Source organism: Carassius auratus, chromosome 27, assembly GCF_003368295.1.
Source record: "Carassius auratus strain Wakin chromosome 27, ASM336829v1, whole genome shotgun sequence".
Lineage (NCBI taxonomy): Eukaryota > Metazoa > Chordata > Actinopteri > Cypriniformes > Cyprinidae > Carassius > Carassius auratus.
In genome coordinates, this window is record NC_039269.1 from 10,877,771 (window position 1) to 10,902,193 (window position 24,423).

At 34.0% G+C, this 24,423-nt stretch overlaps 3 gene segments (V, D, J or C); all 3 read right to left on the reverse strand.

Moving 5' to 3' along the window:
• Positions 1-8,489: 8,489 nt before the first annotated feature.
• Positions 8,490-8,960, reverse strand: LOC113046287 (T cell receptor alpha variable 18-like). The segment is given in 2 exon segments: positions 8,490-8,806; positions 8,913-8,960. Coding segments are annotated over 2 exon segments (354 nt in total).
• Positions 8,961-15,202: 6,242 nt separating this feature from the next.
• On the reverse strand, positions 15,203-16,431 carry LOC113046288 (T cell receptor alpha variable 38-1-like). The segment is given in 3 exon segments: positions 15,203-15,235; positions 15,930-16,225; positions 16,312-16,431. Coding segments are annotated over 3 exon segments (378 nt in total).
• A 5,160-nt stretch (positions 16,432-21,591) lies between these two features.
• On the reverse strand, positions 21,592-22,176 carry LOC113046393 (T cell receptor alpha variable 38-1-like). The segment is given in 2 exon segments: positions 21,592-22,015; positions 22,095-22,176. Coding segments are annotated over 2 exon segments (432 nt in total).
• Between the last annotated feature and the right edge of the window lie 2,247 nt (positions 22,177-24,423).

Consider the following 24,423-nt stretch of genomic DNA (forward strand, 5'->3'; position numbering starts at 1 on the left):
ATTATGTTACACCGTTTTAGAGGGACCGTTTTAGAAACTTTGTGTTCTGAAGAAGGCAGATGGGTTATTGCCGTAATCAAACGAGATAATGCTACCTTCATAGCTTGCTGTGTATATGGTCACAATTCTTCTGCATCCAACAGAGTAATGTTCTCTCATTTAGTGGATAAACTTAGGCAAGTAAATAGGAAGTATATTGATGCTTATTTCATTTTGGGTGGAGATTTCAACGAATGCATAGATGATTGTCTGGACAGATACCCCCCTAGACTTGATGGTGGAAAAAATAATGACTTAATTTTTTCTCTTTGCACAGATCTCTCCCTGACTGATGCATGGCGGTTCTTTAACCCTTATACAAAAGATTTTACCTGGTCAAATAAAACTTTATCTCTTAGATCCAGGATTGACTTTTTTTTAATTTCTTCTTCTATTCTTAGCTATTTAAAAGATATTTCTCACACCATTGCCCCCTTATCTGATCATAAGTTAGTTTTTTTAAAGATAAGTGACGTCCAGGATAATCCGAGACTCAGGGGTTACTGGAAACTTAATAATACCTTGCTAAAAGATCAACAGTTTAATCATAGTATCATCAAGCTTATCAAAGAATTATTTACTGATTTAAATGGGGATTATAAAAAAACATGGGAGTTCTTTAAATATAAAGCCAGACATACAGCAGTTAAAAGAAGTAAAGAAATTAAAAAGAGTAAACGTCAAACTGATTCAGAGTTGGTTAATAAACTTAATGAGTTATTGACTAAAAGTAAAATTACAGAAGAAGAACATTTAGAAATAAAAAAGTTAAATTTGGAGCTTGATAAAGCCTACTTAGATTTGGCTAAAGGGGCATATATAAGGTCTCGTGCTAAATGGTTGGAGGAGGGGGAAAGCAATTCTAGTTATTTTTTTGCCCTGGAAAAAAGGAACGGTCAGAGGAAAGCTCTCTCTGCACTAAACATTGATGGAGTCATTTCTAAAGATCAAAAAGTAATATCTGATTTTGTTGCAAACTTTTATAGCACTCTTTATACCTCTAATTTCAGCAATAATATTTCTGAGAAATTTATTGATTTAATTAAACACCATATTAAAGTTATTGATCGAGAGTATAGTCAAATTTGTGATTCCCCTTTATCAATTGATGAAATCAAGCAAGCTCTACATAAAATGAAAAAAGGTAGATCCCCTGGGATTGATGGGCTCTCGGTAGAATTTTATCTTCATTTTTGGGAGTTTATTAAATTACCATTATTTCATATGTATAATGAATGCATCAGTCAGGGAGATATGACGGCTACTATGAAACAGGGAGTCATCTCTCTTATACCCAAGCAAGACAAGGATCCTTTAATAATCGACAATTGGCGACCTATTACTCTGTTAACATTAGACTATAAAATATTAGCCTCTGTCTATGCTAAAAGATTAAGTTATGGTTTAGACAATATAATTTCAGAATCTCAATCTGGTTTCATGAAAGGCCGTCACATTTCTAACAACATAAGATTAGTACTGGACTTGCTGGATTATTCCGATTTAATACATTCTGATGGTCTCATACTTTTTCTCGACTTTCATAAAGCCTTTGACTCCATAGAACACAAATTTCTTTTTCGTACTCTAGAATTATTTGGATTTGGCAAAGCATTTATGGAGACTGTATCCATGTTTTATAGAGGCATTAACAGCTCAGTAATTGTGAACTTTGACACTTCTAAGAGGTTTAATATATATCGTGGAGTCAGACAGGGCTGTCCAATCTCCCCATTTTTATTTCTTTTAGCCACAGAGTTACTCTGTCTAAGAATTAAACAAGATGAAAGTTTGAAAGGAATCTCAATTTTTGACAGAGAGTTCAAAATATCACAGCTAGCAGATGACACTACGCTGTTTTTGCAGGACAAATGTCAGTTATCAAAAGCTCTGGATTTGGTTGAACAATTCTCATGTGCTTCAGGTCTAAAACTTAATACTTCGAAATGTGAAATTATGACAATTCACGATATGGATGATATAGTCTTAGGAGGCATCCTAGTTAAAAAAAGTGTAAAATATTTAGGAATTCATATCAGTAGAAATGTAATCAGTAGACATCATTTAAATTTTTCTGATAAAATTATAAAAACGAAACAGATCTTTAATATCTGGCTTCAGAGAGATCTTACATTATATGGTAGAGTTCTTTTATCTAAAGTTGAAGGGCTCTCTCACTTTGTATATTCTGCTCTTTCTTTGTTTGTCAACGATAAAGCTATAAAGGAAATTAATAAAATATTTTTGGATTTTATCTGGAAAAATAGACCGTACAAGTTAAAAAGAGATGTCCTTACCAACTCCAGAAGCGAAGGTGGCCTTGATTTTTTGGACTTTGCAGACACTGTAAACACCTTTAAAGTAAACTGGCTGAAAAGATGCCTTGCAAATCCAATGTCAATGTGGTTTTTTATCCCAAATAAGATATTTGACCAACTTGGTGGCCTATCTTTCTTACTGAAATGTAATTTTCTGCCTGGTAAGTTACCTATTTCCTTATCTAACTTCCACCATCAATGTCTTCTTTCCTGGAAATTGTGTTTTGTCCATGGATTCTCCCCCCATAGAGTTTTCCTTTGGAATAATGCTGACATAACGGTTAGAAATAAATCACTTTTTTTCCCTAGATGGTTTAATAATAACTTGAACTCTATTCTATCTGTGTTTGACAAGTCTGGTAATATTCTAACTTACGAACAATTTATGAATCTTCATAATTTTCCAGTCCCACCAAAGGAATATAATAATTTGATGAGAGCCATCCCAGTAGGTTTAACTCAGTTAATTTCAAGTCACCTTAAATTCAGTAAAGGCAACAGTGTTCATCCGGCTTTAAGTTTGGGGGGTATTGGTATTTTAGATCGGAAATGCAATAACAGACATATCTGCAAAATATTTCAGACAAAAAGAAAGATTGTTCCAAGAGGGAAATTATATTGGGGTTCCTTTTTAACAAATATAAATTGGAGAAAGGCCTGGCTCCTGCCAAGTAAATTTTGCATTTCTAATAAGGTAAAGGAGATCCATTATAAAATCCTTCATAAAATTTACCCCGTTAATCTGTCTATCTCAAAATATTCTAATGTTGATGAATCATGCTCATTTTGTGGTTTTGTGGAGGAAACAGCTGCCCATCTGTTTTTTGATTGCGGTGTTACCAACAAATTATGGGGTGACATAAGCACCTACATTTCTAACCTTACAAATGTGTCCCACACTTTTATCCTCAAAGATGTTATCTTTTATTATGAAAATCCAAAGCTATTATCTGTTGAATATGTTGTTAATTTTCTTATATTGAATGCAAAATTTTTCATTCATAAACAGAAATGGCTTAAGTCTCCTTTGTCTTTCCCCCTTTTTCTTATGGAATTGGACTCTCTTGTTTCATCTCTTAGACTTACAAAGAACAAAAAGAGTAGCAAGTTTTTGATGTATTATGACAACTTTTCCAAAAGAATGTAAGTTTATTTTTGCACTTTTATGTATCAATAATACTATAATTTTATATGCAAATCCAGAATGTCTATTTTATTTTATGTTTGCTTCTAATTGGAGTGTATTTATATCTCGCTTCCCTGTGTTTTTGTATATTTGTACAACTTTTTTTCTTGCAATAAAAAAAAAAAAAAAAAAAAAAAAAACTCCAGGGACTAGCCTAGACTGATCACACGGTGTGATCACGGTGTGATCGTACGTGCGATGCGAAAGAGTTAAATTAATTGAAACAAAAATATATAAAGCCTATATCGAAATCATCTCGCGACCCCTGCGCCGGGGTCCCGCGACCCACCGTGGGGTCGCGACCCCTACTTTGGGAACCACTGCTCTAGCCAATGGCGGAGCCCAGGGCTGCTTCAAAAAAATATGAAACCCTGCCTCCCTGATGCGTCTTCTTCTTGTGTGACAGGTGTCAGCGTTAAGGCACAATACTACCACCTGGGAGCTCAACCAGGTACTGGCGCTGGAGTATCTACATGTGGTGTTATCATAAGAGGACTGTTCATTTTAAATATTGCCGTTATCACTAATATTGGTATATTGTCAACACTAAATTAATGCGATATCGATAATTGTTGCTTTGAATATTACGGTTAGCAAATTATATTATTAGAAGTAGTTGTACAAAAATTAAGGACTTGTACTATTGAAATATTGTATATTTAATGTTGTTAATCTCAACAAATACAGTATATTTGTTTTACAATTATTTAATTATTACTGATTCATTATACAGTAGTTATGCATTTCTCATCAGTGTCAGAGAGTTTTTGTGTGAGTGTTGAGTGTGTTTCAGTCACTGTGGGCTGCAGAGCACAGAAGTACACAGCAGAGTCAGACACATGCAGATTCTTGATTGTCAGAGGAACTGTTCTTGATTTGGAGTCCAGTTTTGCATGAAATCTCTCCAGAAACTCAGGCTCTGTAGTTCCCTTCCCAATGGAAAAGTCACTCAGAATGAATGTTGGTGATTTGTTTGGTAGTAGTTTGTACCAAAAGAGATAAGCATTTGCAGAACTCATGATGGTATAATTACACAATAAAGTCACTTGATCTCCTTCAGCAGAAGTCTTTTCTCTTACAGGCTGCTCAACACTGTCCTGTCCCCAGCACACTGGAAAAAATGGGGCATGAATTAACAGTCAGATATTACTGTACGTAAAGGAACTTAAGATATTAAGAAGAACTCAAGTGTAAATAACAAAATATTCTTACCAAAACCATGTGTTATGAAGAAAAGAGTAATAATCAGCCATTTTGTCATATTGTTGCTCAGAGTTGAAGAGAGTAAGAGGCAGATAACTGATGTGAGTCTCTCCTTATAGCAACTGCTCTGTCCTTAGCTTCTCTTGATAGTTTCAGCAACTGAACAGTCTCATACAAGAAAATTCAATAGATGCTTCCCCCTGGTGGTGATTTTGTTGTAAAAAAAACTTTCATTTTTAAAACTATGGTTTCATTATGCTATATGTACAACCTGTATGGGTACTATATTTGTACATTTGTGTAACTGTGGATGTTTTGAAGTTGTGTGTTTGTACATGAGTGTCAAGTGTGTTTTAGTCACTGTGGGCTGCAGAGTACATATCTAAATGCTTCAGTTTAGGAAATTACCAAATGGAAGTGTACATGGTTTTACAGTGAGGAGTGATCAAATGATCATCAGAAAAAGAAAGCATGACCAAAGAGAACATTGTTTATGAAAATTAGAGAGCTCAAGAGCTCTTTAGAATAATTATGTGCATGTCACCCTCTCCTGCACTGCACAATTTATTGTAAACTGACAATACATTAACATTTTTATATACATTTTACACATTTTAGAATTTAAAAATAAATAAATGATCTTCTTATAGGGGAAATCTAAATACCTGTACAAATCAATGTAAAATTTGTATATTTTATAAATATTAGTTTTATAAAAAAAAAAAAAAAAAAAAAAAAAAAAAGGTTAATAACTACAGTGAATCTAACTAGTCACAGTGTTATCAGAGAAAAATACCAAATATCATCGGCCATCAGAAAATGTAACTCAGCATGTGTTTTTGTGTGAGTGTTGAGTGTGTTTCAGTCACTGTGGGCTGCAGAGCACAGTAGTACACAGCAGAGTCAGACACACGCAGATTCTTGATCATCAGAGGAACTGATTTTGAAGTTTTCTCGTGATTTGCATTAAATCTCTCCTCAAATTCTTTGTCTGTTTGAACATTTGTAGCAATTATGGTCATCATGTTTTTGGGGATTCCGTTCATCTTTTGTTGGTACCAGAAGAGATATGGGGATGGATCACTGGTTTCATATTTACAGTTAATCGTTACAGATTTGCCTTCAACAGCAGTTTGAACTGTTGTATTCTGATCAACTCTCTCCAGAGAATCACATCCTGGAACAGAATTTATAGCAAAATCAATTCATATTCTGCTTTTTATAATATGGCAAATTAAGATGTTTAGAAGGATCCTTAACCCAGAAAAATGTTATAAAGATGATAAAATGTATTTTCCAGTGAGTCATTATAATAACTGTACTGGGGAGCACAGTTGTTACAGCTTGTCTTTGATGCGTCTGTTTTTAATATAATGGTACTGTATATTCAGCAGCTGGGAGGGGCTTGTTCTGTTGAATCAGCACATGAAGTGTTCATTCTCTTCCTTATAAATGGGCCATTTCTTTGTCTCTTTATGTGTCAAATTTTTTACACTTGGATTATTTTTATTTTTATTATTTCTTTCATTGTCTTAATAATCAGTAACTCTTCAGTAAATCAGTAGATCACACACACACACACACACACACACACACACACACACACATATATATATATATCATTAATGCAATTATCTAATCAACCAATCACATGTCAGACGAGCCGGTCTGAGTATTTTACAATCTGCTCAGTTACTGGGATTTTACTGGGAGAAAAGAGAGAGATTCAGAGCAATTATTATTGTATATAAGCGAGGAGCTCATAACACTGTCAGATACTCACTGTAACAACAACAATCTAGAGTTTAATTTCAAAGTTTAATTTATTTTCATGGATGATTTGTTAGCTTTGTTATTTACAAGCACCATTGAGAGCCACTGTTTTAAACAACACTGACAGGCATTAGCTAGTGTACGTCAATCAGAAAAATAGCTGTAAATACACTCTTCAGTTTTGATTATTGCTTGTTATGCTTGTATTACATCTGTTCATTCTGCAATATAACTAATGTAGGATTTTCCTCAGATTTCTCCCACTGTAGAATCTCAGCAGGATCTCAAACTCAAGATTTTTATAAACATCTGTGAAAATTTCTTCCGATCTTGTTCCCCACCAGATATAACCTCTAAAATATGGGGTATTAAAAATGAATGTGCACAATTTTTATATGTACCTTACATATGTAACAACAAACCAAGGCAAAAAAAGAAAGAAAATGAATAAATAAAAAGGTTGGTGCATATCAATTTAACTGATGCGAAATACTTTTAATGTAATCACATCAATTGATCAACTTTAAAAAAAGGCAAATCTTTTGATGCAATCTTTTCTCACTGTGGATATTAGTATAATCTACTGTATAAAAGGCAAACAGTCCTACACCAGTTCTTGAAATAAATATGAAATTAATTTGACACAGCTTCTAGTTTGATTACCCTTTCTGACTGATTATAATAGTTCACATGAGGAGTCAGATAATGTTGTTTTGGTTTTATAAATCTAATGATAAAATTTTTGACTTTTTATTTAAATGTAAAACAAAAGTATATTAATATATAATATACTTTAATATTTTAATATGAAATGTCCAATTTATTTTGTTGTAAAACAGCAATTTGGTCCAGTCGATTATCATATCTCCCCTTCTCTACTCCTAAATTATTCAGCAGGTGTTACCACATTCTGTTATTTACAGTGTGGTACAGTGGTACATGTGGTATTATACACATCTGATTACTGGCTTTTAAAGCAAGAATTGTGTGTTTGAGTTTTTGTAAAGCTTCTCAGGCATCTGGTTTCTTTGTAGAATTATAGTACAGAAGTTGAATTTATTTTAATGGATGATAGCTTTGTAATTTATTTATACAAGCACAATTGAGAACCACTGTTTTAGACCGCACTGACAGGCATTAGCTAGTGTACGTCAATCAGAAAAAATTGCTGTAAAAATACTGTTCATTTTTAGTATTGCTTGTTATGCTTATATTACATCTGTTCATTTTGCAATATAACTAAAGTAGAATTTTCCTCAGATTTCTCCCACTGTAGAATCTCAGCAGGATCTCAAACTCAAGATTTTTATAAACATTTGTGAAAAATTTCTTCTTGTCATGTTCCCCACCAGATATAACCAATTCTAAAATATGGGGTATTAAAAATGAATGTTCATAAGTTGTATATGTATCTTACATATGTAACAACAACTGAAAAAACAACAACAGTTGATGCATATCGGTTTAACTGATGTGAAATACTTTTAATGTAATCACATCAGTGACAATCTTTTCTCACTGTGGATATTAGAATAATCTACTGTATAAAAGGCAATCAGTCCTACACCATCAATAATCCAACAGTTCTTAAAATGCATATTAATTCATTTGACACAGCTTCTAGTTTGATTCCCCTTTCTGACTGATTATTATAGTTCACATGAGGAGTCAGATAATGTTGTTTTGGTTTTATAAATCTAATGATTACCTTTTTTTTGTCTTTTTATTTAAATGTAAAACAAAAGTAAAATTTCCATATTTTAATATGAAATGTCCAATTTATTTTGTTGTAAAACAACAATTTATCATATCACCCCTTCTATACTCCTAAATTATTCAGCAGGTGTTCCCACATTCTGTTATTTACAGTGTGGTACAGTGGTACATGTGGTATTATACACATCTGATTACTGGCTTTTAAAGGAAGAATTGTGTTTTTGAGTTTTTGTAAAGCTTCTCAGGCATTTGTATCACTGGGCTGCTACTCTCAGAGCACAGTAATAGAGAGCTGAATCTAACAGAGTTACACTGGTAATAGTGAGTTCAGTGGATGTATGGGATGTAGCCGACTGAAAACGAGAGTCTGGTATATCGTCAATTCCACTGTATGATCGAGCACCTTTCCGCAGTAAAAACTGAGGTGCTTTATTAAGAGACTGTCTGTACCAGTAAAGCATAACATTATTGCTGCTTGTATCATATGTGCAGCTCAGTGTCACAGACTCTCCTTCTGTCTTGATCATATTAGTATCCTTGTCATTTGGTTTAATGCTGTCAGCAAACACACCTGGAATTAAATTGGAGTTGCACATTAAACCTTCAGCCCATATCATAAATCAAAATATCTTTCTTGTCAAAAACAACATTTGATAAAGCATACACTATATATTCACCTGAAATTGAGAGAATCACTAGCAGACACACCTCCATGTTGAGGTTCATGCAGTACATGCAAACTTGGAAACATTTGATGCATGACATAAATGAACGACTGTATTGGGGAGGTGCTTTGCTGTTTATGAATAGTGTGGGTGTGGTCAGTGACATCGTATCCTATCCAATCACAGATGTGAACTATATATAGGCAATACTTATTGAGCTTAGTGAAAATTGAGATGAGTGAGAATTCAGATGTAGTCGACTGAAAGTGACGGTCTATGTCAGCAGCTCCATTGTATAATCAAGCACATTTCAACAGTAAATACTGGATACTGTCTGTACCAGTAAAGGTAAATGTTATTGCTGCTTGTATCAAATGAGCAGCTCACTGTCACAGAACCTCAGTTTTTCTTTGTTATACTTTTATCCTCTTTATTTGGTCCATTGCTGTTTGAAAACACACCTGGAAGTACTACAGACATCCTAAAACTAAAACTCACGCATGAATCATGTAAAATTTTCTCTTTACTCATTTAATCCTCTGCTTAACATGTGGAACTACTATTTAAAAACTACTAAAAGTGAGCTTTTCCTGATATAATTGTGTGGATCAATACATTTTCCCCGTTTAGATTTTTCAGATCTGAGCTTTATTTTTAAAGTGTACTATACATCTGTTTTATATATATATATATAAAATGTGGGTGTGGATTGTGACCTGCCCCCTTTTTGCAAACACATAGCAACATTTGGTTTTGTCTTGACTGTCACTGACCATTTATTCTATTTTAACATTAATTACACTGGTGAATTGAAAATATGAATACAGTTATGCAAATTAAGCTTTTGTACATACACGTGTACTTTAACTGGACCAGTGCTGTCTGCTAATGCGCCTGCAATAAAATTGCATTATCATCATTTCTTTAGAATAGTAAATCTGAGGTGGTGTCGTGTAGATATTACCACCTTCAGACTAAAATATTTTACAATCTGTGTCCCATTTGAGGCAGCTTCCAAAGTAATTGTGACATAAAAAAAAGATATAGAATGAAATAAATTAAAATAGTGTTTAGAGGATTTTATAAAGATTTAAGAAGTAGCATTTGGCAAAGCAATTTGTGGCAATTTATTATTAATTATTATTAAGTGAGATTTAGGCTGACAGAGGCTTTATAACAGTGGAAGCAGTAGACACATCACATCAGAGGTTCAAAACAAAATTTGCGCACACAGAATTTTTGTATGAGTGTTGAGTGTGTTTCAGTCACTGTGGGCTTCAGAGCACAGTAGTACACAGCAGAGTCAGACACACGCACATCCTGGATTGTCAGAGGAAATAATTTTGAAGTTGTGTCAAGACTGCTGCTAAATCTATCCTTGAACTGCTTGTCATTTGTACCGAATCTGTTCAGCATGTATTCAGGGAATCCGTTTACTTTTTGTTGGTACCAGAAGAGATATGGTGAGATATCAGTGGTTTCATATTGACAGCTGATTGTTACAGCTGCTCCTTCAACAGCAGTTTGAACTGTTGTATTTTGTTCAACACTGTCCAGAGAATCACATCCTGTAATGTAATGCAAAACATCATTGATAAAAATCTCATATTTGTATTAAAAGAATATTACGGAAATAATATATTTCTTACAGAATTTGACTTACCCCAGAAATAGTATGTGATGAAGACTATAACTCTTTGCCAGTTTGCCATCATAATGAATATTAAAATAATAATGAATATCCAGTGAACTTATTGAAATCTACAATAGACTGTTGTTTCAGATAAAGTTGCTGTAATACTGTCACATATCCAAAGACCTGCAGGAGGAGTCTGACTGCACAGTATCTGAACACACAGTGCGACTGTCTCCTCCTCCTGAAGAATTCTGGATGTAATTTAATGACTTTTCAATGTTCTGATGTTTGTCTTATCAGTCTCTTCAAATACACTGATTCATGCACTCTTCTTTTTTCAGTTTCAGTTTCACTAATTCTAGGAGACAGCAGAGCACTTGACATCATTAGAGGAAGCTGTAAAAAAATCAAGGACTGTCATTTTCAACTACTGTATTGCTTTTAATGATTATTTCACTGTGGGCTTTAGAGCACAGTAGTACAGTCAGACACACACACATCCTGGACTGTCAGAGGAGCTGTTCCTAATCTGCAGTCCAGTTTTACATCAAATCTCCTGAAATTCATGCTCTGTAGTTTTCCTTCCCAATGGAAATGTCACTTAGGATGAATGTTGGTGATCTGTTTTGCAGTCGTTTGTACCAGAAGAGATAAGCATTTGCAGAACTCATGATGGTATAATTACACAATAAAGTCACTTGATCTCCTTCAGCAGAAGTCTTTTCTCTTTTCTCCTCACTGTCCTGTCCCCAACACACTGGAAAGGATGGGACAAATTATCAAACAAATATTACTTCATCAGAGATTAAGTACAGTAAATCAAGTGTAAAAGAGAAAAATCTCTTCTTACTTAAATCATATGTTGTGAAAGTCAGGCAGCTGATGTGAGTTTCTCCCAGCAGATCTCTCTGTCCTTAGTAGCTTATATTTTTCAGCAAATGAACAGTCTCAAACAAGAAATTAAGAGATGCTTCCCCCTGGTGTTGATGTAACTGCATTAAACACCTCAGATTTTCAGAGTTTAATTGTAAACTTTGGAATCATTTGTGATTATTTAATTATACAAACCATAAAGTGGCAGTGGAGAGCTGGCCATAGGGAGAACAGGGGAACTCAGAGGAAGCCAATTTGGCCTGCTGCCCTACCATTTATTTATGTATAATATTGTTTGTTGTTGTTGTTTGTTGCCTGCCGAATGTGCTAGTGATTATCTTCGAATTCGCCATTCAATAATAAAACAAAAAAAAATCATGAATCGGTTAGTGTTGACTGGTATCATGATTCACCTCGCACACGCTCCACGCATCCTCGCATTCGTCAAAAAAATATGCGAGGCTCGAAAATGGACTAGAAACTTCAACACTTAACGAGGATCAGATTTTGTTTATATTAAAAGTTTTTACAGAAATTGTCCTGAACAAACACAGTGTGACTGTCTCCTCCTCCTGAAGAATTCTGGGTGTAGCTTAACATCTGTTCAATGTTTGTTTAACCAGTGCCATACTGTACAATGGTTCAAGCACTGACCCTTTATTTCAGTTTGATAAATAAATGTAATTTTAGATATCACTTAACATTGTTTTTGAATTTGGGTATATTATTAAAAGAAATTGTAAAAAAACAATAAAAAAGAGAGAGAGACTTAATGTTAATGTTATTCTAAACTACTGTACCATATTATGTATAGTACATATTTACATTCTGCCAGCAAAAGTCAGTTCTGTAAATGTATTTTTATTTAATATCTTATATATCTCTTATTTAATATATTATATATGATATATCCAGAACTATTACAATTGGTTTTGAATGTTTTGCACATTAATACCAATCCACAGAATCGCATTTTGATCTCTTTCAATTTTTTTCTTTCTTTTCCCTTTATAATTTGAATAAATCTGCCTCTAACCACACACAGGTGTTACCAAAATGTTCATTATATTGTGTGAATTATAGATTGTGGGTTTGATGTGGCTTGAGATCAAAGTGAAAAATAAATGTGAGTTTTTGTACGGGTTCACAAAGACTTTGTATCACTGGGCTCCAACTATTAGAGCACAATAATAGAGAGCTGAATCTGACAGATTTACTCCAGTAATAATGAGTTCAGTGGTTGTTTCTGATGTAGTCGCCTGAAAGCGAGGTTCAGCTGGGGTCCCAGTATCACTATATGCCCGAGCATCTTTCCACACTACATACTTAGGTTCTCCATTAGGATACTGTCTGTACCAGTAAAGTGTAACATATCTGCTGCTTGTATCATATGTGCAGCTGAGGGTCACAGACTCGCCTTCTTTTATGACATTAGTTTCTTTATTTGGCCTAATCTGGTCTGCAGTCATCACACCTAAAACAAAGAAATAAGACAATTACTGAGTCAAGCTGCACAAAATAATATCGTTCACTGTTTCTCTAGTGTACATCAAAGGAGGCATACTGCACCTGGAGTCATAATTAAAATCAGAAACATGCATTTGACCATGTTTACTATGGTGAGATCAGTGTATTAATGTTCTCTGTGCTCCAGTTCTAATGAATGAGTTCAGTCCTCACAGAAGAGGTGTGTCTTCAGACTTCTTTCTTTCTAACCTTTGATGGTTTCAGTTGCAGGTGATTGGTTGGATGTGACCATTTTAAACACAAGCACAAGAGAAAAAAGATATCAGAAAGTATGTGATCAGACTATTTTGGACTGGTTACAGATTCTGGGTCATAGTACTGCCAAAAATAAAACCTTGCAAATACTGTAGATCTATGCTCTGCTTAAGCTTCCCAGCTTCATGACTTCAACTTCTAAATGGCTTGATTACTTGGTTCCCTATAGAGCACTTTAGTGTTTATTACTTATATGATTCTAACTTAATAAATTATAAATTATTTTTTATAATTTTATAGTTGGTTTATAGTGTTATGTTGGCAAAGTTGGAGTTTGTACTTATTTTGTATGTTTTTGTGTGAGTGTTGAGTGTGTTTCATTTTAATGAATGCTCACACATAGTTTTTGTCTGAGTGCTGAGTGTGTTTCAGTCACTGTGGGTCTCAGAGCACAGTAGTACACAGCAGAGTCAGACACACGCACATCCTGGATTGTCAGAGGAACTGTTCTTGATGTTGTATCCAATGTTGCAGAAAATCTCTTCTTAAAATCAGACTCAGTTGTTCCTTCACCAAATGAATATTTATTCAGAATGAATGCTGGTGATTTGTTTGATAGTTGTTTGTACCAGAAGAGATAAACATCTGCATTTGTAGCTTTGGTAGTGTAGTTACACATTAAAATAATTTGATCTGCTTCTTTTGCAGTCAGTTCTCTTGAAGGCTGTTCAACACTGTCCTGTGCCCAGCACACTGGAAAATAGATTTAACTATTAATATTTTACATATATTAAGTAACTCACATAAAGAAATAATAAAATGTTAACTATGAACTTTCTTACCAAAGTCCTGTGCTGTGAAGAAAAGTGTAATTATTACCAATTTGTCCATTGTTGAGAGAAAGAGATTCATATTTTAATGTGTATTATTTTGATTATGTCTCTCTGTCTGGTGTGATCGTAGCTTTTGGTTTCCTCTGTGATGCTCATCTCTTGATATTTGAAGTCTTCATGTCTGGAGGCATGTCTCCTTAAAGACACATGGATGCTGCCTCCCTGTGGTGAATTTATGTATTTCTAACCAACATTTTTGTTTATCAAAAGCAACTCATAAATGTGAAACACGCGATCAGAATTAATGCAATCAGACACCAAAGCAGTAACACAATCCATATAATGTTTCAGATTTCTGCAAATACCAGAGTAGTCTTGTAGACCTCCAAAGATTAGGACATTAGTAATGACACTTTTTGAATTTATCTGATTTAAAATCAATTTTTTAAATGAATAATGTTTATAAATGCAAAATGATTGGTCTTGTTTTCCAGATTGTAATGTAAATTACTTATAACAAATGTTTGTCAAGAGAAATATAAAGACATTTTAAGTTTAATTATTAAGTTCAGTCATATTAATATGATTTAGAAAAATAACACTAATTAAAATATGTGACCATAAAAAAAGACAAAATTATAAGCCAAATTTGTTAATATTTCCAAACTTGTGAATGCTCACACATAGTTCTTGTGTGAGTGATGAGTGTGTTTCAGTCACTGTGGGCTGCAGAGCACAGTAGTACACAGCAGAGTCAGACACACGCACATCCTGGATTGTCAGAGGAGCTGATTTTATTAATTTATTTAGATGTGCATTAAATCTCTTCTTGAACTCATCCTTGTCATTTCCATAATTCGACAGCATGTACTTTGGGAATCCATTTACTTGTTGCTGATACCAGAAGAGAGTTGGCAATGGATCAGTGGTTGTATATGAACAATTGATTATTACAGCTGCACCTTCATCTGCTGTTTGAACTCTCAGATTCTGCTGGACAGCATCCTCAGATTTACATCCTGGAATTTAGAAAAAACATTTACCAAGTTGAATCCATTTATTTAGTAATTCATTCTTAAATTAAAATGGAAGGAATCCACTTACCCAAGAAATATGAGATAAGTAGATAAACATATTTTTTCCAGTGTGTCATCATCAGAATATTGTAAATGTGCTCCATGTGCTAAATTAGATAGAATTGAATGAACACACATAGAAGTGCAGTTCTAAACCACTTGTTATTTCAGTCTCTTGAACGCTCTTACAAACACCTGGAGGAGGAGCCTGACTATACCACAGTAAATACCCTGTAGAGCGCTTGATCGAAGGCTTTTATTATTTATTTTGACACTTAAATCACATAGTATTACAGAATAATTTGCTTTAAGTTTGAAAGAATATGACATTTTAATATTCTCTCATTTTTTGACAATATGTAAAACTGCATAATAATATAAATAAATTAAAATAAGATAAAAAGTTACCATATTAGTTTTGTCATAACACTAGACAAACCATATGCAATCTATTTAATGAAACATGAAGGTAGTTAATACTTTGCTTGTTATATTGTTTAATTCTATTAATAACTTTATTAATAAAAATAAATGTATATTTTCTCTTCATCTAATCACCCTCACATCATTGTATGACCTTTGTGACTTTCTTTCTTCTGTAGAAAATCTCTTTTCTGTCCATACAGTGGAAGTCATCTCTTGGTTGGAAGTCAATCTTTGGTTACCAAGTATTTTATTTTGTGTTCAGTAGAAGAAAAAAAAAGTCATAAGGGTAGGATAACATGAGGATGAGTAAACAGTGGCAAAATTGTATTTTTGGCAAACTCTCGCTTTAAGATCATGGTTATACAGTGTTTGTGAATCTATTTGATGCCGGGGTGGTATTTGGTAGATTTCAGTGTTTTTGTGTGAGTGTTGAGTGTGTTTCAGTCACTGTGGGCTGCAGAGCACAGTAGTACACAGCAGAGTCAGACACACGCAGATTCTTGATCATCAGAGGAACTGTTTTTGATTTGGAGTCCAGTGTTGCAGAAAATCTGTCTTTGTATTCATCCTCAATTTTTCCTTTACCAACTGTAAATTCACTCAGAATGAATGTTGGTGTTCTTTTTGGTAGCTGTTTGTACCAGAAGAGATAAGGGTTAGGAAAACTGGTGGAGTAATTGCACAGCAGAGTAACTTGAGCTGCTTCATCTGCAGTCATTTGTCTTGAAGCTTGTTCGACTTTGTCCTGTCCCCAGCACACTGGAAAAAAGATTTACCCATTCTTCATATAGTGACACTGAGTATCTTAAACAGATACCATGTAAATGATTAAATAATGTTCTTACCAAACTCATGAGCAGTGAAGAGAAATGTAATAATCACCCACATTGCCATTGTCACTTAAAGGTGAAAAGGGAGAATATTTAATAAGAACTTTCCAGAAGTGTTTTCTTCTTGCTGTATAGTTTCTGTTTGTCTTTATGTTTCAGATTCTTCATGAGGTTCAGCTTTATATAAGAATTTGAGGAATGGTGCCTCCTTGTGGTGAGTTTGAATAGATTTTGCTGATCTGGACTATGTATATTTAATTGTACTATATTCTATGATTCAGAGCAGTGTAACTGAAGTCAGAAGCAATTTATTTAGAATAAATGTAAAGAAAGTATTACTTTTTTTTTTACGTGTTTGCACTATATTACAAATTTGACTTTTTTTGTGAAAAAACTTTCTCTTAAGGCAGACTTTACAAGACGCCATGCAGAGGAAATATTAAAAGATGATGTGATATTTCGTCAAATCTACATGATTGTGACATACTCTAATTCAGGATCTTTGTTCACTCTTCTTCCACTCTCTTCGAGAGTTGGGTAACTGTAGTAGGTTTCTTTGCCATAACTTTGTCGCCAAGGATTTCCCAGAGATTTCCAGTCAGTTTAGATGAGGACTTTCTTTTTTCTTAAAAAACTGCCCTTCTACTCATGTTAGGATAACTTCAAATAGGACTAAGTAGGAACCTTGAAGTCTATAGGAAATTATAGGTTGTTCTTTAGTTTTGATCTCCACTCTAAGTCCACAACTACAATTGCTTTGCATGTTTTGTATATTAATAGCAATCCACAAATGTTATTTTGATCTTTCACTTTTTCTTTCTTTTCCCTTTATAATTTAAAGTTGCATCACTAATCACACACAGGTTTGCACAAGTATAATTATTTTTTGTGAATTATAGATTGTGGGTTTCAATGAGTCCAAATCAAACCTGGGAGTTATATTAGACAAAAACTGTCTTTTGAAAACCACATTTCCCATATTACAAAAACGGCATTCTTCCATCTTAAATGCATTGCCAAGCTACGAAACATATTACCTGTTTCAGATGCTGAAAAGCTAGTTCATGCATTCATGACCTCTAGAATGGACTATTGTAATGCACTTCTAGGTGGTGGTCCTGCTTCTTCAATAAACAAGCTACAGGTAGTCCAAAATGCAGCGGCTAGAGTCCTTACGAGGTCAAGAAAATATGATCATATTACCCCAATTTTACAGTCTCTGCACTGGCTACCTATTAAGTTCCGTATCAGTTACAAAATATAATTATTTACATATAAGGCCCTAAATGGTTTAGCTCCTGTGCACCTAACTACCACGCTACAATCCATCACGCTCCCTAAGGTCACAAAACGCTGGACTTTTGGTAATACCTAGGATAGCAAAGTCCACTAAAGGAGGTAGAGCTTTTTTGCATTTGGCTTCCAAACTCTGGAATAGCCTTCCTGATAATGTTTGATGTTCAGACACACTCTCTTTAATTCTAGATTAAAAACAAATCTCTTTTGCCAAGCATTCCAATAATGCAACTCATAAATGAACATATGAATTTTATATCTAAACAAATGTGCATAATTATTCTTTAGCTTGGGTAAAACTGATTACTTTTACTTTTTTGGAACAGCAGCTATAATTATGTTTACTATGGTAAGATCAGTTTATTAATGTTCTCTGTGCTCCAATTCTAATATATGCATTCAGTCCTCACAGTCCTCTTTTTTTTTCTTTTTTTCTTTTTCTTTGTTTTAAACGTATGGTTTCACATGCAAGTGATTGGTTTGAAGTGACAATTTTGAACACAAGCACAAGTGTCTTGAAAAAAGAAATCAGAAAGTATGTGATCATGTTCTGTTGGTCTGTTTACTCATTCTGGGTCACTGTACTGCAAACACGGTTTAAAAAAAGTTGAAGTGATAAAAATAATAAAACAATGGAAGTACTATAGATCCTCTACCCTTTAGTTGAACTTCACAAATTCATGACTGTAGATTCATCTTGAACTTTTAAATGGCTTAATGCTTTAGTTACACAAAGGAATCTTTACTGTTTATTACTGATGATTCTGACTTGATAGCTTATGAATTATGATACATTTTATAATGTTTTTACTTGGTTTATAATGTTGCATTGGCAAAGTTGGATTTTTATTTTTATTTAAAAAAAATCATGTTTTTGTATGAGTGTTGAGTGTGTTCCAGTCACTGTGGGCTGCAGAGCACAGTAGTACACAGCAGAGTCAGACACACGCAAATCCTGGATTGTGAGTGGAACTGTTTTTGATGTTGTATCCAGTGTCGCAGAAAATCTCTTCTTAAAATCAGACTCCGTTGTTCCTTCACCAAATGGAATTTTATTCAGAATGAATGCTGGTGATTTGTTTGATAGTTGTTTGTACCAGAAGAGATAAACATTTGTAGCTTTGGTTGTGTAATTGCATGTCAAAGTTATTCGACCGGCTTCATTTGCAGTCATTTCTCCTGGAGGCTGTTCAACACTGTCTTGTCCCCAGCACACTGGGAAATAGATTTAACTATTAATCTTTCAAACATATGAAGTAACTCACATATAAAAAATAATAAAGTAAAAATTAAGAACTTTCTTACCAAAGTCACGTGCTGTGAAGAAAAACATAATAATCACCCATTTGTCCATTGTTGAGAGAAAGAGATTCATATTTTAATGTGTATTCTTTAGAGTATGTCTCTCTGTCTGGTGTGATCGTAGCTTTTGGTTTCCTCTGTGATGCTCATCTCTTGATGTTTGAAGTCTTCAGGTCTGGAGGCATGTCTCCTTAAAGAAACCTTAAGGGATGCTGCCTCCCTGTGGTGAATTTATGTATTTCTAACCAATTCAATCAGATACCAAAGAAGCCAGTAACAACAATACGCTTAATGTTATCAGATTTCTGCAAACACAGGAGTACTACATTGTAGGCATGCTTCCAGAGTCTTGTTTTGGAAATTGCAGTAATTTGAGATTGAAAGATTAAGATATTATTAACAAACCTACTTATAAATCCAAAATGTATTTGTCTCTGTCTTGTTTGCCAGCTTTGTAATACAAATTATGTATAACAAATGCCAAGATAAAGACACTCTGTATACACAGATTAATGGTTTGTCGAAAGAAATAGAAAGACATTTTAAGTTTAATTGTATTGATAATAACACTAATTAAAATATGTGACAATAAGAAGGCAAAATGAAAAACTAAACATTGTAATATTACCAAACTTGTGAATGCTCACACAGTTTTTGTATGAGTGTTGAGTGTGTTTCAGTCACTGTGGGCCTCAGAGCACAGTAGTACACAGCAGAGTCAGACACATGCACATCCTGGATTGTCAGAGGAACTGATTTGGTTTTTGTGTTCAGGCTTGCATTAAATCTTTTCTTGAACTCTTCCTCATTATTTCCATAAGTACCAACTCTGTTCAGCATATACTTTGGGAATCCATTTACTTGTTGCTGATACCAGAAGAGAGTAGGGCTTGCATCAGTGCTTATATATGTACAATCAATTATTACAGTTGCACCTTCATCTGCTGTTTGAACTCTCAGATTCTGCTGGACAGCATCCTCAGATTTACATCCTGGAATTTAGAAAAACCATTTGTCAGTTTAATTCATTCAATTATTAATTCATTGAATTCACAAGGAATAATGTTTAAGACTCAACTTACCCAAGAAATATGAGATAAACAACACTAAATATTTTTTCCAATGTGTCATCATCAGAATAATTATGCTGTGGTAAATCAAATCAAACTGAATGAACACACAAGCAGTTCTGACTCCTTGTTAAATCAGTCTCTCTTTGCTAAAGTAACACTGAACACATTTACAAACACCTGGAGGAGGAGTCTGACTATACCAGTGCAGAGATAGCTTGACTGAAGGGTTTTATTCATTAGGAAACTTAGGGCTCATAGCATTGTAGAGTAATTTGCTTTAACTTTGAAAGAACATGATATTTTAGTAGTCTCTCTTTTTTTTTTTTGTAAGCAAAAATGCATAGTAATACAGATATTAGAAAATCAGGTATAAAGTTTATATAACTACACTCAAAAAAATGATTTTTCACATTTGTTCACTTTACCTGAACAATTCATGTTGAATTAATGCTATTTTGGCTATTTTTCAGTTCAACATGATTGTGTCATGTTAAACTGACTTAAAACTGTGACTCGTTGGTTTAACAAAGTTTTCATTTTGAAAGAACATGTTTCAATCAAGTACCTCAAAATAAGTTTTACACTTCCCATCATGCTTTGCACAGGACTGGATATGGGGAGAGAAAATGTTGAAATAAAGTGTTATTTTATGCAGTTTTTAGTAAAATGTGATAATAAGGAGACTTTTTCATGTCTAATGCTCTATTATATGGGCATTTTAAAATACTTTATATTGGTGTATTTTGTGCGAGTTACCGTTGTGGTGAAGTGTGGAGCTTGTGGTTGGGTTGAGGACCTGCCAAGTTAGCTAAAATTATAAAAATAGGGAAGTTGCGGCCCAATGGTTAGAGTCGAACTGGCAATCGAAAAGTTGTGAGTTTGAGTCCCGTGCCGGCAGGAATTGTGGGTGGGGGGAGTGCATGTACAGTGCTCTCTCCACCTTCAATACCACGACTTAGGTGCCCTTGAGCAAGGCATCGAACCGCCGCAGCATAAATGATGAACACTGCTCCGGGTGTGTGCTCACAGTGTGTGTGTGTGTGTTCACTGCTCTGTGTGTGTGCACTTCGGATGGGTTAAATGCAGAGCACGAATACTGAGTATGGGTCACCACACTTGGCTGAATGTCACTTCACTTTTGTCACTTTCAATTACAACAATAAAGGTTTGAAAATGTAACATGTTTTGTCCATTTATTCAATAGAATTAAGAAAATGTAAGGTGCTTATATAAAGCAAGTAACAATAAGTTATTGAAAATGAGTAAAGTTTATGTATTATACAAGCTTAAATCACAGTTCATCAGTTTTCATAAAATGTATTTAATTCATTTACGTTAACTGAACATGAAAAGGTGAAGCTTAAACAAATATTAACTTTTGCGTTGGATTTATGTGATTACATTGGATGGAAAATTGACATCTAATTGAATTAAATAAGTTTTAACTTTTGGGGTTAAATTTTTTTTGAGTGTATAAATTAGTTTTTTTGTCAATACAGTGGAATTCATTTTTTGGTTGTACTGTGAGTCAATCTTCGGTTACCAGCATTTTTCTAACTATTTTGTTTTGTGTTCTGCATAAGAAAGTAATACGGCTAGGATAAGATGAGGGTGAGTAAATTATTGCAGATTTTTTATTTTTTGGATTGTATGTGGTGTTTGTGATTATATTATGATGACAGGACTGGATTGTGGTAGATACACTTTTTGTGTGAGTGTTGAGTGTGTTTCAGTCACTGTGGGCTGCAGAGCACAGTAGTACACAGCAGAGTCAGACACACGCACATCCTGGATTGTGAGTGGAACTGTTTTTGATTTGGAGTCTAGTGTTGCAGAAAATCTGTCCTTAAATTCATCCTCAGTATTTCCTTGACCAAAACTAAATTTACTCAGCATGAATGTTGGTGATCTGTTTGGTAGCTGTTTGTACCAGTAAATATATACATTTGTAGCACTGGTAGAATAATTGCACTGTAGAGTGACTGGATCTCCTTCATCTGCAGTCATTTCTTCAGAAGGCTGTTCAACTTTGTCTTGCCCCCAGCACACTGGAAAAATAGATTTAACAATTTATAATTGACATAACTTAAACAGATGCTAAAGTATACAGAAATTAATCTTTCTTACCAAAGTCCTGTGCTGAGATGAAAAGCATAATAATCATCACTTTTTCCATTGTTGAAGTGAAATTAATATTTTGGTGTGTGCTCTAATGAATGTGTCTCTCTGTCTTTACTGTAGCTCTCTGTTTCCTCTCTGCTGATATACTCTCTTGATATTTCAAGTCTTCAAGAAGGTCTAAATCCTCACATACAGCAGCACACTGTTGACTTGACTTGACTTCATAGCTCTTTTTGGTTTTGCCCTCCAGTGGTGAATTTATGTATTTCTAACACACATAGGCAAATACGGTTTTCATTTTGTAGCAGTGGACATACAGAGGACACACTTCTTGACATAAAGGTTTATTTTTTATGATTAACTTCACCATCCAGAAACGTTTCAGAGTTTATCTACGTTGACTTGTTTGATCAGAATTCTGCAGTCTTCATTCGGTTCTTGACATTTGCAGCTATTTTAATATTAATTTAAAATAGATCCTGACAACTGGTGGCAACATTTGCTGATTCACATTGTGAAATTAATTTGTTATAAATATTGATGATATCTGAAATTTTTGCATATTACCCTAAAAATCTAAAATGATGTTTTTGTTGTTGTTGTTTTCAAGTCAAGACCAGGCTGATTAACAAGGGTGTAGAAACACCTAACCCTGATTTAAAGCCTATAACAGAAATTTCTTGAATTTCTAACAGAAATTCAATTGGTTGATTGGAATATTGTTCCAGGATCAACAAGGAACATGTTGTACTTGGTGACATCACGCTCACCTTTACATCTTATGGTAAAATCAAGTTTCATTTCGTAATAGTTTTCTAATTAGCTAGTTTGTTTGTTGTAATATATGTATTGATCTATTAATAAAGGTAATTTGAGAATTAAAGTCTGATGAAAACATTCAGTGTCTGAGTTGTAAATGTTATTATCTTTATTGTTTTGTGATTCAGTCTAGAAAATGTAACAAGATCATATACAGTAGGATGAATGTGCATACGTATCATATAGCTGAGCACTTCCACTGTTCTTGTGTGAGTGTTGAGTGTGTTTCTGTCACTGTGGACCTCAGAGCACAGTAGTACACAGCAGAGTCAGACACATGTAGGTTCTTGATCATCAGTGGAAATGATGTAGAGTTCATTGTTGCAGAAAATCTCTTCTTAAATTCCAGCTCAGTGCTGTATTGACTCAGAATTAATGTTGGTGATCTGTTTGGTAGTTGTTTGTACCAGAAAAGGTTTATGTTTTTATCAGTGGCAAAATAATTACACCTTACAATAACTTGATCTCTTTCATCTGCAGTAATTTCTCCTGAAGACTGTTCAACCCTGTCCTGTCCCAAAGACACTGGAAAATTTTAGTAAAAAAGTAAATCATTAACATTAATTATAAGAGAAAATAAGTGTAAACATTTAGTAACCTATACTTAAGTAAACCTTTTTCTGTTTAAACATAGAAACAAAAATTTGCTTACCATCATAATGTGCTATGACGCATAGAGAAATCAAAGCCCATCTAAACATAGTTGATCTATGGTAAAAGAACAGAAAATTAACTTGACTCTGCTCTCAAAAGCTCTGTGATTCACATAAAGCTCTTCTATGTTTGTATCATGTCACATGATAAACTCATACATGCAGAGAGCAAGGCTGACCCCTTGTGGAGGAAGTTTGAAATTGCTAAACATTGTTATTTTTCAAACCTTGAGCAATTATGTTTGGTATAAATAGTGTTTTTGACCAAATGCTTGATCACCACTATTCTTATGTTTTATATCTGAATGTTTTAAAGCTGCAGTAGGTACCTAAACTCTGGAATAGCCTTCCTGATAATGTTTGATGTTCAGACACACTCTCTTTAATTCTAGATTAAAAACAAATCTCTTTTGCCAAGCATTCCAATAATGCAACTCATAAATTAACATATGAATTTTATATCTAAACAAATGTGCATAATTATTCTTTAGCTTGGGTAAAACTGATTACTTTTACTTTTTTGAAACAGCAGCTATAATTATGTTTACTATGGTAAGATCAGTTTATTAATGTTCTCTGTGCTCCAATTCTAATATATGCATTCAGTCCTCACAGTCCTCTTTTTTTTCTTTTTTTCTTTTTCTTTGTTTTAAACGTATGGTTTCACATGCAAGTGATCGGTTGGAAGTGACAGTTTTGAACACAAGCACAAGTGTCTTGAAAAAAGAAATCAGAAAGTATGTGATCATGTTCTGTTGGTCTGTTTACTCATTCTGGGTCACTGTACTGCAAACACGGTTTAAAAAAAGTTGAAGTGATAAAAATAATAAAACAATGGAAGTACTATAGATCCTCTACCCTTT